This window comes from Channa argus, chromosome 3, assembly GCF_033026475.1.
Source record: "Channa argus isolate prfri chromosome 3, Channa argus male v1.0, whole genome shotgun sequence".
NCBI classification, from domain to species: domain Eukaryota; kingdom Metazoa; phylum Chordata; class Actinopteri; order Anabantiformes; family Channidae; genus Channa; species Channa argus.
Window position 1 is genome coordinate 30,702,061 of NC_090199.1, and position 16,542 is coordinate 30,718,602.

Below are 16,542 nucleotides of genomic sequence, written 5' to 3' on the forward strand. Positions count from 1 at the left end.
TTCTCGGGTGTTACAGCCAATTAATGGTGTGTGTTCCCTGTGATGAGGCAACGACGTTGTAGCCAATGACATAACTCTGTAAATGGGAGTTGTGCCTATTTCACTGGATGAATGGTGCAGCACACTCACTGGGCACAAGCAGTACACACAACATTGAGTGGAGCAGACGGGAACAGTTGATCTGAGAAGAAGATGAAGTTTAGATGATGTATTCATGAGTAGTTTATAGATAATCACGACTAAGCTTTTTTCATTGGCTCATCACCGGACATCATGCTCTCTCCAGATACAGTCATCTTACTTCCTGTTTATGAATCACAGACACACGTTCTGTTAGTCAATGTGTTTATGTAATTGATTACATTGACGCGTCGCCCCACCCCCATAAATCAGAGTAAATAAAAAAAATTATGCATTAAGAGCAGCAGAAAATCCGGACATCTGTCTAGTAATCAGGTGTTTGAACACAACATAAAATCAACCACCGTTATCGCCACTATATATTTTATATGTGTATGTGTGTGTGTGTGTGTGTGTGTGTGTGTGTATAAAATATAGTCAGCAGAGGACATTCTCATTCATGGCCCTTGTCCTCCTGCCTTTGCTTTAGAGTCCTACATTGTCCATGACCAGTATGAGCGTTTTGCTCACGGACGCCAGCTGAGAATCTTCCTGCCTAAAGGAGTGGAAAAGCTGGAGTTCACCCCAGTGGATGACCCCAACAAGACCTTTATGTGCTGGGAGAGAGGCAGAGTGAGGTGAGAAAGACAAGACCTTGCGTGTCTGCTTGTGGTTTATGGTCCAAGTGTTGATGATGTTTATTCATGTGTCTGTTGTCCTCTACAGGATGAACAAAGGTAGGGTTTCAGGCACAGGTAGTGACCGACGCTGGTACATTGACAAGGTAGGTGAATTCATTTAGTTGTTGCTAGATCAAGGCAGTGGCATTGGTTTGAGAGATCGGTTTCAAGGTCTGTGTTTTTGTCAGGTGACTTATGACGACGAGGGGACTTACGTCCAGAGAGACTTCTGGAATAAAGAGCTTTCCATCATCAGAGTGGCCGTCACACGTGAGTTAGCCGAAGGTTATATTAACTATGTTTGCTAGCTGAGAACACAGCTTTATGGTGAGCGTCTATGAGGTGCTGTCACATCAAAGACTGATTTATAATCAATCTATGGAAAGTATGGCAGCATCATTTACCATAATCTACTGGTATATGTGTTTTTTATTGCATTTTTATTGCATCATTTCATACTCTTCTCTTCTTTGGACAAATTAGTTTTATGTTGGTCAGTGTTGGGTTGACTAATATCAGACTGTCCTAATGTTTTTCTTTGTTTGCACATTTGTTTTTTTTATGGCTTAGAAGAAAAACTATTTTTTCAGTTTGGATCTGTATGTTTTATTGCAGAAATGTAGATCAACTGCCTGAACAAATTAATTCAATATGCGCCTCATTTTGAACTTTTACCCTCAAAGCCTTTGAGATGTTTAAAGCAGTAAACAGCTCCACCTCTGTTATGTAACAGTTGAGCAACATGGATTTTAAAACCCCCAACTTTTCATTCTCCACCTGTCTAAACTTTAAAAAGGCCTAAGTCAACTGCAAAGGTTCAAGGATCAAGTCATTCATAAAGCAGTAGACTAGATTAGGCATTGGGTTCAAAACTACACAGGTCAAAAAAACGATATTTGCTACTCACAAAAAGTTAGGGATATTTCGACTTTCGGGGGAAATTTATCGAAAATTTGAAAAGTTCATGCTACAGTGATATATCATAAAACTAAGGCATTTAAGTAGAAGCATGCAGTGGTAATTTCTTCATCTCAAACTCGTTATTGAAACAAAAGCTGACAACAGTGGCAGGTATATCACATAAAAAAATATCAATGTCTCAAACACTTGTCGATCGATAGTCGTCGTCTCGGTCTCATGATGTCAAAATGTGAACAGCATGATGAGACGGGTGTTTAAATAAGGGGTGGAGTGATGTGTTTCAAGTTGGGTGGGAAATTACCTCACAATGCGTGGATTTAGTTGTATAAGGTTAATTCGAGGAGGAAAATATAAATATTTTGAATTTAATCCCGATGTTATGTTGTTATTTTATTACCCAGAGAAGAAGGGAGTGCACATCGTGGAGTCTGGTTACTATGATAACCTAACATTACGGAGCACGTTCTCTTTCGGCATTTTGCATTAGTTCAGTTACATCCGTCGACCCGGAGAAAGTTAAATCCAGTTTATGATGGATACCAATTATCGTCAGCAAACGCTAACAGCTAATAATAGCTAATGTTAGCCTTAATCTAGGACGACTCCTCGGGGCTAATGTCAACTGCAGTGTCACGGCCTATGACGATGACAACGTGGGAGTAAATTTCAGGTACTGTTCCTTCATCAGAAAATATTACATTTCTTTCCTCAGTCAACCAGCAGGGATGCGAGTGTTTGTAAAAGATTTACTTGTACTTTTAAGTGTAGCAGTTAGTATATATTTTGAAGAGGAGAATAAAAGAAAGCCCACTGATATAAGTATTTTGAGAAGTAAATTACTGCTGAATCTCACTTAAAGTAATCATGACAATATTATAAATATATTGGGTAGATTAATCAGATGATTTCCATTTTCCCGTCAAACATCCTTTTCTTTCACAGTGAACTTCATTAATGTTAAACTTCTTTGGCAATGATGTACAGTGATATGCACTGGTGGTAGGAGACTGAAAAGGTGAGCTGTGGTGTTTTGTGTTTTTTATGTTGCCATCACACCACGTTAACTTTTGGGGGATGTGGTGGCATCTTGTGATCAGCGTGTTCTGTTTACCATTTCCTGCCGCAGCAGTTACAATGGGTGACCTGCACATTCACTATTATGCAAAAAAGTTGCTTAAATCAATTAAATGTTCGCACCTGGAGGAACCAAGTTACAATAGTAAGCAATAGTATTTAGAAAAACTATCAATAATTACGTAAACTTTTTTACAGTGGTTTGGTGCAAGATGTGCTAATGCACAAGCTTACAAAGGCGACTCATGAGTTGCACATGATTCCTGTTTTTTTCCTGCTCTTCCGTGTTGAAGACATGCAGGCCAAGTTATCGGGAGACTACATGTTGCTTAAACACATTCCCACATTTTAAAATCAATTCAGCCCACAGTAATCAGATTTAAGGAGCAGTACAATTTTGACTTTCCCCTTTTATGAAAAAAAAAACAAGCGTAAAATAGGACATATATTGTACTTCAATGTTTGGAGCAGGTGATGTGTTGACTGCTCATTTACTGGTATTTATTGTCTGTGGTGATCTTAGTCACCACACCACTTATATTACTGGGCTTTTGTTATACTATTAGATCACAGGCTATTTTGAGATGATGGTAAGCGAGATGGTGTAATTCTATGTAGAGGTTATTACAGTTCATTCTTTAGTAATATGTATCACATTCTTGTTACTTACTGTATATTGATATATTTCTGACATTGTTATTACTATAAATAACTGATATAAATAACTTTTCTACATGTGTGAAATTATACCAAGTTTCAATGAATTCCTGTACACTTTTAATGCCTGTTAAAGTGGATACTGTGGATACGATACCTTTTACTAATTGTGTGTTTAATCTGTCTAAAGGACAGAGTGGCTGACAAAAATGCAAACTGATGTCCTCGAGTACACCTATATATGTAAACTCTGTACCCACACAAGTGAACGGGAAATAAGAGCAAACACTCACTGCATTGATATTGTGTGTTATTATAGCTGTTGGTAAGTATCAGGAAATATAGGAACATATACAGTAATTTAGAAGCAGGTCAGATAAATTGGAAACTACATATTGCTGATTACTTAGTAATTAGTTAGTGTTTATTTCTGTCTCTACTTGTGATAGAATTGTCTCCTGTAAATGTTGTGGATGACGTACAATACAGACATAAGCTTTAAAAATCCTACTCAGCCCACAGTGGCCACAGTGACTACTTATAGTGAAATGTTCTAATTTCTGTTATAAAGAAGTGAAAACTAAAGCTCAATATCGTCCTTTTATTCTCTCACTGCACTGTTTTTTCCAAACTACCCACGATCATAAAAGCAGGTTGGGGCAGACATGATGCTAAGCATACTAAAGCTATAAAGCTATGCTTGATTAAATTACTTGATATTAAAAAAATATCTAATAATATAATATAATATAATATAATATATCTTCTGTGTCTGTCTTGGAGTATATGTCAGCCCTGTGATCAACGGACAGCCTTTCATTATTGTACCCTACCTTTTTCTTAATGACAGCTGGGCTTGGGTACAGCACCCTGCGACCCTAGACAAGAGACACAGGCTAGGTGATGGGTGGATAGAACACAAGTTATGGTGAAGATTTTTATCCTTTATTTTTTATATTTGTATCTAATATAATACATACAAATTCTACCCTGCAGCCTGCGTGGTGCTGGAACATTAAACAGGAGTTAATATTAGTTAAAGTAAAGGTTATAACGTAATACATCAGCAATGCAGAATGAGAACCTGAGGTCACTTGAGTAGCGTGTGAGACACCAGTGGTACCTCTTGCATGACATAGACCCTGCAGTTATTCACTATAAATACATGAGTTTGTTTTTGACTGTTTGGAAACATTACAGTAATAAAATGTGGGCTAGGCAGTAATTTAAGTTTTCACATTGTTCTGTATCATTTATTAACCTACTCTTCCTGCACCCACTCCACAGATGGATGAGCACATATGCCATAGACCAGTGACACAATGGGACATAGGATTGGACATCGCTGACCAGCATTCCAGCGTCAAACTGTTTTATTCAGTTAAAGTGAAGGTGTTTTGTTCAGTTAATTACTTAAGCCAGGTGGTTGTTATTGCTATGGGTCAGACATTTTGGTGTGTGATCTTATTGACCATTTTAACAATGTAAAATTTAAAATGACAAAATTTGTAAAATGACTGACTGAACACCTGACTGGTCATTTACAATACACTACTGACTCTTCAGAGGTGTAAAAAACTATATACTACACTGAAAACAGTCCCCAAATTCTTGTTATGGAACAAATGTAACAAATGTATATTTGTGTATTTGAAATAAATTCCAAAATAAAATGTGAACAATTTCCAGTACTTAAATATTGAACGGTTGGACATGTGCATTCAAAATCTTAGAGAAAGTCAAATTAAGGTCACCTGTAAAAGGTATAGGTCATTGTAGGTCCATTCTGAAATTTCACCCGAAAGTCAAATAAACCTCACTTTTTGTGACTAGTGCAGTTTTCTATATTTTTAGCACTTTTAAAGCTTTTTTTCTTCAGTTAACAGAAAAAAAAAATCACTCTGCTATTTTATGACCAAATATTAGTAATTTAAACACTACAGACTACATAACTGCATCTGCCTCAAACCAGGTGCACACGGCTAATGAATGATCCACCTTTAGCTACGACTCAATGTGCGTAATATCACTAATTCTACAAATCCAAAGCCACACTCACTCAAATAACTGGCTACATGAACACACTAGGTCAGCAATTCAGCACCTAAATACTTAATCTTTAGCTGCAGGATCCCAGGCTTCCTCAGTGAGTGATAGTATAGTTGATGTTGTTCAGTTCATTTTGTAATTTGCGATCACTGGTGTCTTGGATTTTGTACATTTTATTGTTTGATTTGCGGCTATAGGAAATTTAATGAAGTAAAGAGGGAGAGAGTTGGAATTCCTTATCTGGTTCTCTGCTGAAGTCTGAAACTTTGTGATATAATCTTATTTGTTAAAATTTTCTGGCCCCGCGTGAAGTGTATAGTATTTATTCATGTGTGTTGGTATCGTGGCTTTAATTATTCTGTAAAACCGTGATAGCAAAAAAGTGATAAAACAGTGATAAATGGAAGAAATGGAATTGTTTATGGAATACAGCTGGAAATCTATTTAGGCCAGGGTATTTGTTATTTGTCATTTTATTTAGTGCTTTATGGAGTTGATCAGGAGTGAAGGGTGTTGTTCTTTGGACAGTGTCGTTAACCAGTCAACCAACCTCAACAAAACTGTCTTCAAAATATTTATTATATGTTTGCAGAAAGACTTTCTTGATCAGGATAAAAAGATAAAAACTAGAGACATTTGACTTCATTTCTCCATCTCTCTGTTTGATTGTTCTTCTCCTGTCTCTTCCAGCCAGGCACAACTATGTGAAGTGCATAGCAGGAGAGAGTCTGTACATCTCACTGGAGGGCATTGACCTGGGCAGTGCATTCCTGTCCTTCTCTGGAGAGGCCGGCAATTTTACACTGGTGAGGTGAATGGCAGGAAAGGGAATATTAGGTGAAGTTCAGAAGGATGGTTAAATAAGAATAAGCGTTTTGATGGTCACATGTGTCTGAAAAACCCTAAACCCTGTACAGCCTGCAGTATCCAAAGTGTGTGTGTGTGTGCGTGCTTGTCCGCGCATGTTTGGCAGGGAAAACTATTTTTCTGGTCCTGTTGGGTTGCAGCTCCAAACCAGATTATGACAGATGTGGATGTCACCAACTTAGTGTATTATCTGTTAAAAAAAGTACCGCAACTGCTAAAGGACTAAAGACTAAATAAATACATACTTGGTGGAGTTGATGTTTGTCTCTTACTTTTTCTCACAAGAAAAACAATATGGATTTTGAAAGTTTTTCAGTTTTTTGGATTTTGTCAAATTTTCAAAGCTGTGCTTTAGATGGAGATGATGATACTGAATGATGCTATAGTATATAGCATAGTAGTAATAGTTTGTCTCTCTCAGATACGTGATGGTTCTCCGGTTTCCCAGGACCTTTCAAATTACTGGGACCGGGTTCAGACTCACTCCATGAACATCGAGATCAAGAATGTGAACTACAGTGATGTGGGACATTACACCCTGAAAGACCGCAAGGACCGGGTGGTGTCTGTGACCAGGATGGACCTGACAGGTGGGTCCTCATAAAGATGTGCATTTATTCTGTCTTTTGTTTTCCTGCTCAACAGTATGTTCTTTGTGTCTTTAGTCAGAAAATCTGACAGTGAGAAAAAAGGAGAAATTTGAAATTACAGAACAAGCTTTCAGACGCTAAATGCTGGTGTTCTGCGTTAATCCAATCACTTCCAAATGGAAAGGCTAGTTTACTTTTGCATTTAAAAGATAGACAGGAGAAAAGAGCTAAAAAAGTTGTTATTTTCTGATGTTTACATCGAGATATGTTTAACAATTATACACTTTGTATCTAATGTACAAAATCTTAAGTGAGCAAAAGTGTAAACGTGCAAAAATACTGGGCAACTGCAACTAGTTATAATATCCTGAAAATAAAAGAAAGCACTGGTGTACTAAGCAACATACAGAAGAGGTCAGCAAAGAGTTTATGACAGATGGTTTGTGAGAGGTGTGAAGAAAAAAAACCCATAACTACAATCAGTCATCAACAGCCTCCACAGAGCAGGAGTGAAGGTATCACAAGTCTCCATTAAAAAAAAAAAACGTCATGAGCAGAAATACACAGCTACACTACAAGATCTGCAAAAGAGATTCTGATGAGACTAAAATTAACATCTACGAAGGTGATGGAAAACATCTGCTTGTGATCTAAACCATACAAGCTCCTTAGTGAAACAACTTCTGGAACAGGCTCACTCATAATGATGAGCTATTATTGAGGATGTAACTCATGGTTGTAGCAGCAGAATGAATTCAGACGTGTACAGAAACATTGTCTGCAACTTTACAGAGAAATACAACAGAACTATTTTGTGGGAGCTTCATCATTCATTAAAGTCCAAAACTCACTTCAACAAAGGATTGTTTTAGAGGAAAAAGTGAAATGTTTTAGACCATTGTTGACCATTAAACATACATTTTACCATCTGTAAGGAGAATGAAGAGAAACAACAATTTGATGATGTCACTGAGTCACAGGCTTAATGCAGTTAGTGCAAACAATGGATTTGCAGCTAAAGACCATCCATCAATTATCTGAATCTTGTGCCACAGACGTCCTGGAGCTTATCTCCGCTGTCACTAAGCAAAAGGTGGGGAACACTTTGACAGCCTGCAGTTTATCTCAGGGCTGGATTTGAACTGGAGTTTCTTATTTTAGAAATGACTATGCTAACAATTTTTGTCACCTATGTAACCGAACATCAAGTGTTATATATCAATATATATCGAATCTCAATTTACTTTTCTTTAAAAGGATCTGTTTCTGTACCATTGCTCACTTAAAATTTACTGAAAGTTATCTTAAACAAAATGTGACATGTATTATGTTGTTTCAAATATCTGGCTCTAAATATCAGAGAATAAAAGCTGGAATTTGGTCTTTTCAAACCTACATATCTTGACTGTAGAGCAACAACAAATAAACTGGCCTTGCTGTTAGTATGTTGTAGTATGTTGTGAGATGCCTGAGTTTTCTTTTTCGTCTAATCAATCCCACTTTGTTGATTTATCGTCTTTCGTGCTTGGAAAACACATTTTAAAGGATGAGTTGGACTAAATGTGACTGCGACCAACATTTTGGTTTCAAGACTAAGACGAAATCTAAAAATAGCTGCCAAAATGAGCACTGCACAGGTTTCAGTCGTACTTGACAGAATCTCTTTTCCTCTACAGACCATCATGATCCGAGTGGAAGCCCTCTCATGGCTCTGCTCCTACTGCTCGGCATCCCGGCTGGGATTTGCTGCTGCTGTCGGAAGAAGATTTTCAGGAAGAAAGACACCACTGCTACAACACTACAGGTGCCAACAGTCGGCAAAGACAAGTAACAGTGTGTCTGGACAAAGTATTTACAGGGATTTTCCATAAATAAATACATTTTCTCTGTGAGCATTGGTTAAAGTAAGTGTTCCACAGGATTGCTGTTGATCAAAGACTAAAAGTCTCCTACTACTTCATAAGCTGCTCCTCCATCCAGCATCAACTTACAGTATAGGCCTCAGGGAGGAACTTATTATTGTCACTGTCTACTTTCTGCTCCGTAAAGTTCTGTAAAAATAATACGATCACATAACAATCATTGAACTGATACTCGTAATGATGACATGTACGTATTAACTAAAATTAGCGGAACAAAATTGACAAATTGTGCGACCATCTATCAACATGTTTTAGTGTGAAACAGTCGGATAATTTAAGATACACACACATGAACATTAAATGTCTCAGAACTGAAAGGTCACCGGTTCGTATCTACCTCCTGAGCGGAGTCTGCCTTCATGGGTTTCTTCTCACGATCCAAAGACTTGCAGTTACATCATCAGACACTAAATTGACCCATAAACTTTTATTGTCTCCTTTTTTAGACAACTTGTGTTGTCAGTATCTAAGATTATTGCGTAAAAATTTCTAGTATCCAAATTAACTCCTTAGTTTTCTGAGATCACATCAGCACAAGCTTCTCGTGAATTGCAGACTGCAAATGTTTGAGCGTAAAATTTATTATGGACAAGAACAGTGAAATGTTTTGTGTGTAGTTTCAGTTTCTTTAATGTGAGGATTTGCAATTTTTATTATTATAACTTAAATTTCTTTTGAGTTTTAAACATAAAAGGCCACTTGATTTTTCACTTTTAGCCGACATCTTCTAGACTGAACAATGATTTAATCACTTTTATCATCAGACAAGCAGATTTATTAAATAATCAATAGATGCTCACTAATTAAAATAATTATGTGTCGCTCCCAAAGAGTGAACCCCCTTATGTCCGTCTCTCTCTCCAGACTGTCCCAGATGCAGTCGTCCATTCACCCACTGGTCCTGTTGGACCTGCACCTCCCTATAACGTGAGATCATCTCTTCACTTTTTATCTGATCATTGTGTGACGTTTGTTTACATTAATAATGTAACATTAATGCTTTTCTGGGTTAGCAGATGTACTATCACGGCCCAGACTATAACATGGTACGTAAAACATTACATTCACACACTAATCACAAACATTAACTACAGAGCAAAGTCTCTGCCCAGCTGCTAATTTTCTGGTGAATTAATTTTGCAATGCTAACGTGAGATAAGTGTTGTTTCTTGCTGCTCCTGCATAGGGTCCTGCAGTCCATCCTCCCCCTCCCAACACTGGCCCAGGACAATGGACTGGCCCCCCACCTCCCACGGTCAATATCACATTACACCATTACAAGCATGCTTTCTTAAATCAGCTGTTTTACTGCATGCAGTGCTATTAGCTGAAGTCAGAAACTCTGTGTAATTCAATACTGATGTTTGGGTTACTGCTTCCTGTTGGTTTCCTTCTACAGGAAATGAACCCAGCCTACCCACCCCAGTACCCTGCCTACCCTCCCGCTGGTACAGCTGTGTTCCCCCCTGCCCAGCCTCCACAGTGGAATGGTCCACCACAAGGCCAATACCCCCCTGGACCTCTGGCTCCAATGGTACGATCTTTAAAAACAACTCTGAATCATATCTTAAAGTGGGGAGATGCTGTCGAAGATTTCTGTGACTCACCTCTCACCTTTTAACCAATGGACCAAAGAGCCTCCAAACCAAATAGCTCATGGGTGTCAGGCAAAACATAAAGGAGCTTCTGATGCACTGAACACCACACACAAGGGGAGGGAGGGTTGTGAGCATGTTTTGCTGCCCAGTCTCATTTTAGCTAAATCTGATTTAAATTTCTAGAATTTTTATTTTGTAGCTTTAACTGAGAGGATTTGTCATTTTAATATTCGACCTTTAACATTTTGATCCTAGACTTGGGGAAACCTTGGTATTTTGAAGAAGTGTGTGTCCCCACACTACTGACTGAGGAAACTATCGCTCTGCAGACGTTCAAATACCACAACTTCACTTCCTGTGTGTAAAATGACAGTGGGATTTTAAAAAGTCGGAGTCAGTATTAATGATTAGGAATTCTGATAAAAGGTGGAGCTGTGTGAATACTATTTATTTGAATTCTAAAATATTACAGTACTCTTACTGTAAAAGAACCAGTTGGGTTGGTGTTCAGTCACAAACGCCATGTTTTGCATAATGCAAACCACTTCGCCCAAATTTCCTCTTTACTTAAATCATTTTGTCCTTTATTTACCTTCTTTTTTCTCCTTATTTGCTGCTATTATAACGCTGTTATACTCTGACATATTCAGCTTTTTTCCGTTTTGGTTTCTATTTCACATGTACAGACTTTTCAGTGCTCATCAACTAATGATCAGCATCTTTTCTGCAGTGTATAAGCTTTCCCACATAATGTCCTGGGAATTTGCCTTTTCTACATATTTCTGATACCCTAATGTGTAATAGGGCCTGTGCTACTATAGAAACCTTAATTCCCTTAATTTCAACTCATAAACAAAACTATTAATATAACGCTGCCATAATTAGTTATTTTTAACCGGTTTCTCTGGTGAGCTTTGTGAGTTTAACAAATTACAAGACGTGTTTTTTGTTTTCCAACCAGGAGACTGGGATTAAGCTATTCTAGATAGCAAGTCCTTAAACAGTTTATTCTACATTTATACACTCAGTTTCAGGGAATGTGTGAGTTTCCTCATGAGTAAATGCAGCTTTGTGGGAAAATAAGTCAGTAGCGTGCACAAGATTTTTGCTATTTGTTCCCATCAGAAAACACAAAAAAATTGTGTGTGTGTGTGTGTGTGTGTGTGTGTGTGTGTGTGTGTGTGTAGAGCTGTGGTCCAGCTCCAGTCATGTATAGCTCTCCCCCACCACTAGCAGCCAGTGAACTTGTTCAAGACAACGTCAAGATGGAGAATTTGGCTTCCTCCCCCGCTGACCCCCTGCTGACCTCTGCACCACAGGTAGACACATAACACACTAACATGGTGGATAATAAGTTGTGAGCTCAGTTTTTTTTTACTATTCCCCTTTTTGTAATAATAGAACATGTATTTTTTGACTTCGACTTACAGTATCAGGAAAAGGTAAAGATGAGTTCATCTGGAAGTTGATGTTCTCAATATGTGATTTAAGGAATATTGCAGAAATATTATATCGATGTTCAGTTACTGAGCAAAAAAGAAAAGGAAATCCAGCAGCCAAATGTTGGATGCTGCCAACATGTCTTCACTAATGTCCAGTCCAACAAAGCCATCAGGAGCAGAGAAAGGGAAAAGGGGCTTATGCGTGGCCCTGAGATAGACTGTCGATCTGTGCAGGGTGGACCCCAGTGAGAGCTGGAATAGGCTCCCGCCCCCATGACCCATGGATAGATAGATGTACTGTATCTATACATATGTTTTCCAAGATTATGGATACAGATATTGTAGATATTGTTCTACAGAAATGAAAAATTTAAATATCAATTTTAAACAAAGAGTTTTAATATGACTGATTTAACATATCTGATAATACACTTATAAGAGAATGAGCTAACGTAAATCCAGATATATATGTCAGAACATTGCTGATCACAGTTCATAAAGACCAAATGTGCCTGATTTAATCCACCACTATTGTGAATTCTCTAAAATAAAAATGGCTGAGTCAAATGTGTTCATGTGAATGTGAATTTCTCTGTGCAGGCTGAAGCTGCACCCTACCCTGTGGATCCCGTGCCCCCCTTCTCCACCACCGCTCTCGGCTCCTCTGACGCTACCTGCCAGTTCAAGATCAGCGGAGGAAACAACTCCACCAACTTCCTGTAGAAAAGCTGCCTCATGAGGAAGTCGACCCCACCTCACATTGATGTTACAGTGACCTCTATCACCATTTTGCAGTCCTTTGTCTCAGGGACGCAAAATGGAAACACTTTTGGAAAGTGGATTCAGTTCTTTGGCTACGTGCCCTGGTCAGTATTTAATCCCCCATTTGAGTAGAAACGATCTGTTTTTAGGCGAAAGTCCCAGCAGCGAGGAGACAGAACAACAGGTCTGTTTCTGTTGGCATGTAGAGTAGTAAAAACCGGTCTGGGTTCTTTTTACCAAAATTTTAAAACAGTTTTGTGATTTTCACTGATTCCACTCTTTTCTTAGTTTTTGATTCTGTATCTGAGTTGTGAAAGTTTACGTTTGTCTTGTTAAGTGGTCAGAAACCAAGAAAAGCGTAAAAGGAAAGTCCCAGAGCAACATGTCACTCAGTAGCACCAGCTAACAAATGTCCTAGATGACAAATGTTTTACACAAAAGAAATTTCCCAACTTACAGCAACTTGTATTTGCAGTCTGTGTGAGCTAGAAACACAGTGGATGTGACCAGAGCCAGATAACGACAGCACTGCCTGTGCATGTGTGTTTAGTTTGGTGAATTGCCAGCAGCTCAAGCTCCATTTGTACTCATCTGTACCCTGTGAAGTGGAGTCATACAGCTGATCTAGGTGTTGTGATGTACTTAACGTGGACTTTACAGTTTGCTTCTTGTTTGCTCTGAACACACTCTCAGAAGCTGCTCTGATCCCTGTTGCTATACATCAGGTTTGCTTGTTTCCTAGTGTAGTTTGGTCTCTTTCTGTGTACATGCTGTGAGCTAACAGTCGCCAAAATAATGCAGCTGAAGTGGGAAAGGCCTCAACATCCTGGACACGTGAGCTTTTTTGTGACAGCAGCTCCAAACCCGTCCAGCCATAAATGATGTAGACATCACAACACTCTTGTGATACACGGCATAATTCCATCTCACTCTGCCTCTGTGATGTGCTGCTGTGCGTGAGACGGTAGACAAATCATCCAACTGTGTAGCATCCAGTCACCAGCAGCTCTGGTACAGCATTGGACATGAACATGCCATGAATCTGCAATAGTGACCAGAGGCAAACATCAACAGAGGTTCCCTGTCAGCTCCCTTTCTGTCCCGTCCTCATAACTAACTAAACACCATGAAGCAAACCAAAGCATTTCAACCACATTATGTCCAACGTCTAACTTGTTATCTAAGGACATGTCGGAAGAATTAAGAGCACCAGTCTGTAGCTCACAATGAAAAGCAAAATGACCTTGTCCAAAGTTCAGCAGATGTCCATGTTGAAATTAAACGTTTCTTGAGGTAACCAGGACACACACTTCCCTATTGTTCTTGTAGATGTAGTAGATGGCCACTGATGACTCAGATGTTGTCATGATCCCAAAGCTGAACCTTTCTACTTTTGGACAAAATGAGCAGAACTTTGTTAACTGTCGAAAAGGACCAACTGCTGTGTTGTACAGTAATATAGAGCCCAGGTTTGCTGTCATCAAGAATCTAGTCTGGGTGCCTTTAGATGAACCTGCTAGTATGATGGTATGAATTCATCACCACTAACCCTGAATCCACTGATAGCAATCCTGTGCTTTCATCTTAGTGAGCAAGGTTTGTGTAAAGTCTGACCACTGAAACAACTTACATGGAAGAATGCTGCCAGAAGAACCACTGTCACTGCCTTTCACAGTGGCCTCAAGCCTCTGTATTATTACAGCAAATGAACATATCACCTAATATCGAGCCAGCTAGTTTTTTCACCAGATCAGAAAGATCAGAAGATGTCACTTTGTGCTACAAACATATATAACTATACATATTCTGTTCTTTATATTTGTTATCATTTGTTAACTGATTTACTCACCTGGATGATGCAGTTGTGTGCGTTGTGTTTGTACATTTCCAGAACGTTCACCTTAAAACAGCTGTTCCTCTCGCTGTGAATAGCATCTTTTTTTTTTTTCGTACAATATTGTTGACGTTAATTGTTGAGTAAAGTAAATGCATTAAACCTCGATGTGTCTCCACGGGGTACGAAGACCCGATATTGTAGACCTCAATTAGGTTCAGCAGTTCATATCCTGCATTGTTTTCCCCCAGGCAACCAGGTATTTGGGGGGTCACATCTTAAGCTGGGACAAACCCACTCTGGACTGCTCTCATTGATGGTTTACAGAAAAATAAGCAGCATGTGCCACTAAGTGGTAGATTTTCCTTTTGGTGCTGTGAACATGACTCATACTATGTTCTTAATTAAGCTATTAACATGCTGTATGGTGAATACAGTGAGTGCCTTTTCATCTGGGAAGGTGACTACGTGCTTTTCTCCTACATCTTCATGTCTTTTGGGCGGGTTTTTACATAACAACAAAATGATGTCTGGGCTTTTTTTTTGTTGGTCTGATGTTACTCACGTGCTGTAGCAATGTTGAGATGAACTGTAGTTTTCATAGAAAGTAGAATTAATGTTTTTTCAGTGTAAATGTAACCAATGATATTCACTAAGTGTAGTTATAGTTGATGGTCCTGGGTGTTGATGAAGTTTGAGACAACATCAACCTGACTCCGTCATTTTGGTGTTTTGGTGTCTCTGGTTCCACACGCACCTGCGGATTTTCTGCCTGTGTACACTGGCTGCCTACCTCTCATTTTATACCTCTTCATACTGTTTGTTCAGATCTGTGTCAAGCTACACATGAATAAAATGACATTCTGCAGTTCCTCTTAAATGATTAGACAGGGGTCAGATGGGGGGAGGGGGTGAATGTGCATGCAGTTTAATATGATATTCTTGATATTCTATATTACTGTATAATGTCATTGCTGTAATGAGGAAAAATATATAAAATATCTCTAGATAAATGTGTGTTCGTGTGGCTCATGTCAAGAGTAAAGTACATGTACTACAAAAACTATAACCAAAAGAAGAAGTTCAAAATCAGAGAAGCCTTCAAGTAGAAAACAAGGACTGCACAAGATACCCTCCAAAAAAAAAAGACACTGTGTCAGAACAACACCTGTAAAACATAAGAAACTTATTTGCCTCTTATCTGTGTTGTGATCACACAAAGGTTAGCTATGGAGTTCCACAAGGCTCTGTGTTAGGACCAGGACTTTTTACTTTATATATGTCTCCTTTAGGCAACATTGTTAGAAAACACTCCAGAAATTTCCAATGTTATGCTGATGATACCCAGCTATATGTATCTATGGAACCAGATGAAAATAATCAGTTAATCAAGCTTCAAGCCTACAAGACATAAAGGCCTGGATGTCCCACAATGTTTTACTTCTAAACTCAGACAAAACTAAAGTCATACTATTTAGACCCACAAATCTCAGAAATGTGATGTCCAACCATATCGTTACTCTAGATGGCATAAGTCTGGCCTGTGTCTTCCAGTGTGCAGCTACTGGTCCCACCAACCTGCCCGATGTTTTGTTGTTGCTCTTTTCTTATCTCTCTTCACTTTCCACTCACCCCAACCGGTCGAGGCAGATGGTCGTCCACCCTGAGCCTGGTTCTGCTGGAGGTTTCTTCCGTTAAATGGATTTTTCCTCCCCACTGTTGCTCAAGCAGGAATTGTGGATTCTCTCTATATATCGTTATAGCCTGACTTTATTCTGTAAAGTGCCTTAAGATTGCTTTGTTGTGAATTGGCGCTATATAAATAAAGTTGAATTGAATAATATGAAATATTTCTTAATTTGAATTGTCAGAATGTCGTGTTTTTAAATCTTCCTTTATTTCAAGGTCTACATGGAAACATCCCAGAATATTAAACCTTACTTGTATTTTTAATTTGGTTTATGTCTAACAAAAGGAGAATGATGTTCATGTTACAGAATCCAGAATCCTTGAACAGCAGATTTAA

At 38.6% G+C, this 16,542-nt stretch overlaps 1 protein-coding gene across 3 annotated transcripts in view; it reads left to right on the plus strand.

The window, feature by feature from the left end:
- Positions 1-16,281, plus strand: part of wu:fc21g02 — a 23,717-nt gene extending 7,436 nt beyond the window's left edge. The window contains exons 3-14 of one of the 3 annotated variants that reach the window (XM_067498850.1): positions 611-758; positions 847-904; positions 989-1,070; positions 6,192-6,307; positions 6,790-6,958; positions 8,635-8,762; positions 9,745-9,807; positions 9,894-9,926; positions 10,067-10,135; positions 10,280-10,414; positions 11,666-11,797; positions 12,521-16,280. In XM_067498850.1, coding sequence (XP_067354951.1) covers positions 611-758; positions 847-904; positions 989-1,070; positions 6,192-6,307; positions 6,790-6,958; positions 8,635-8,762; positions 9,745-9,807; positions 9,894-9,926; positions 10,067-10,135; positions 10,280-10,414; positions 11,666-11,797; positions 12,521-12,643 — 1,256 coding nt within the window. In that variant the 3' untranslated portion in view covers positions 12,644-16,280. Of the gene's footprint in view, positions 1-610; positions 759-846; positions 905-988; positions 1,071-6,191; positions 6,308-6,789; positions 6,959-8,634; positions 8,763-9,744; positions 9,808-9,893; positions 9,927-10,066; positions 10,136-10,279; positions 10,415-11,665; positions 11,798-12,520 lie in introns of all 3 variants that reach the window. The other 2 variants (XM_067498847.1, XM_067498848.1) reach the window with 2 other exon arrangements.
- Positions 16,282-16,542: the final 261 nt, after the last annotated feature.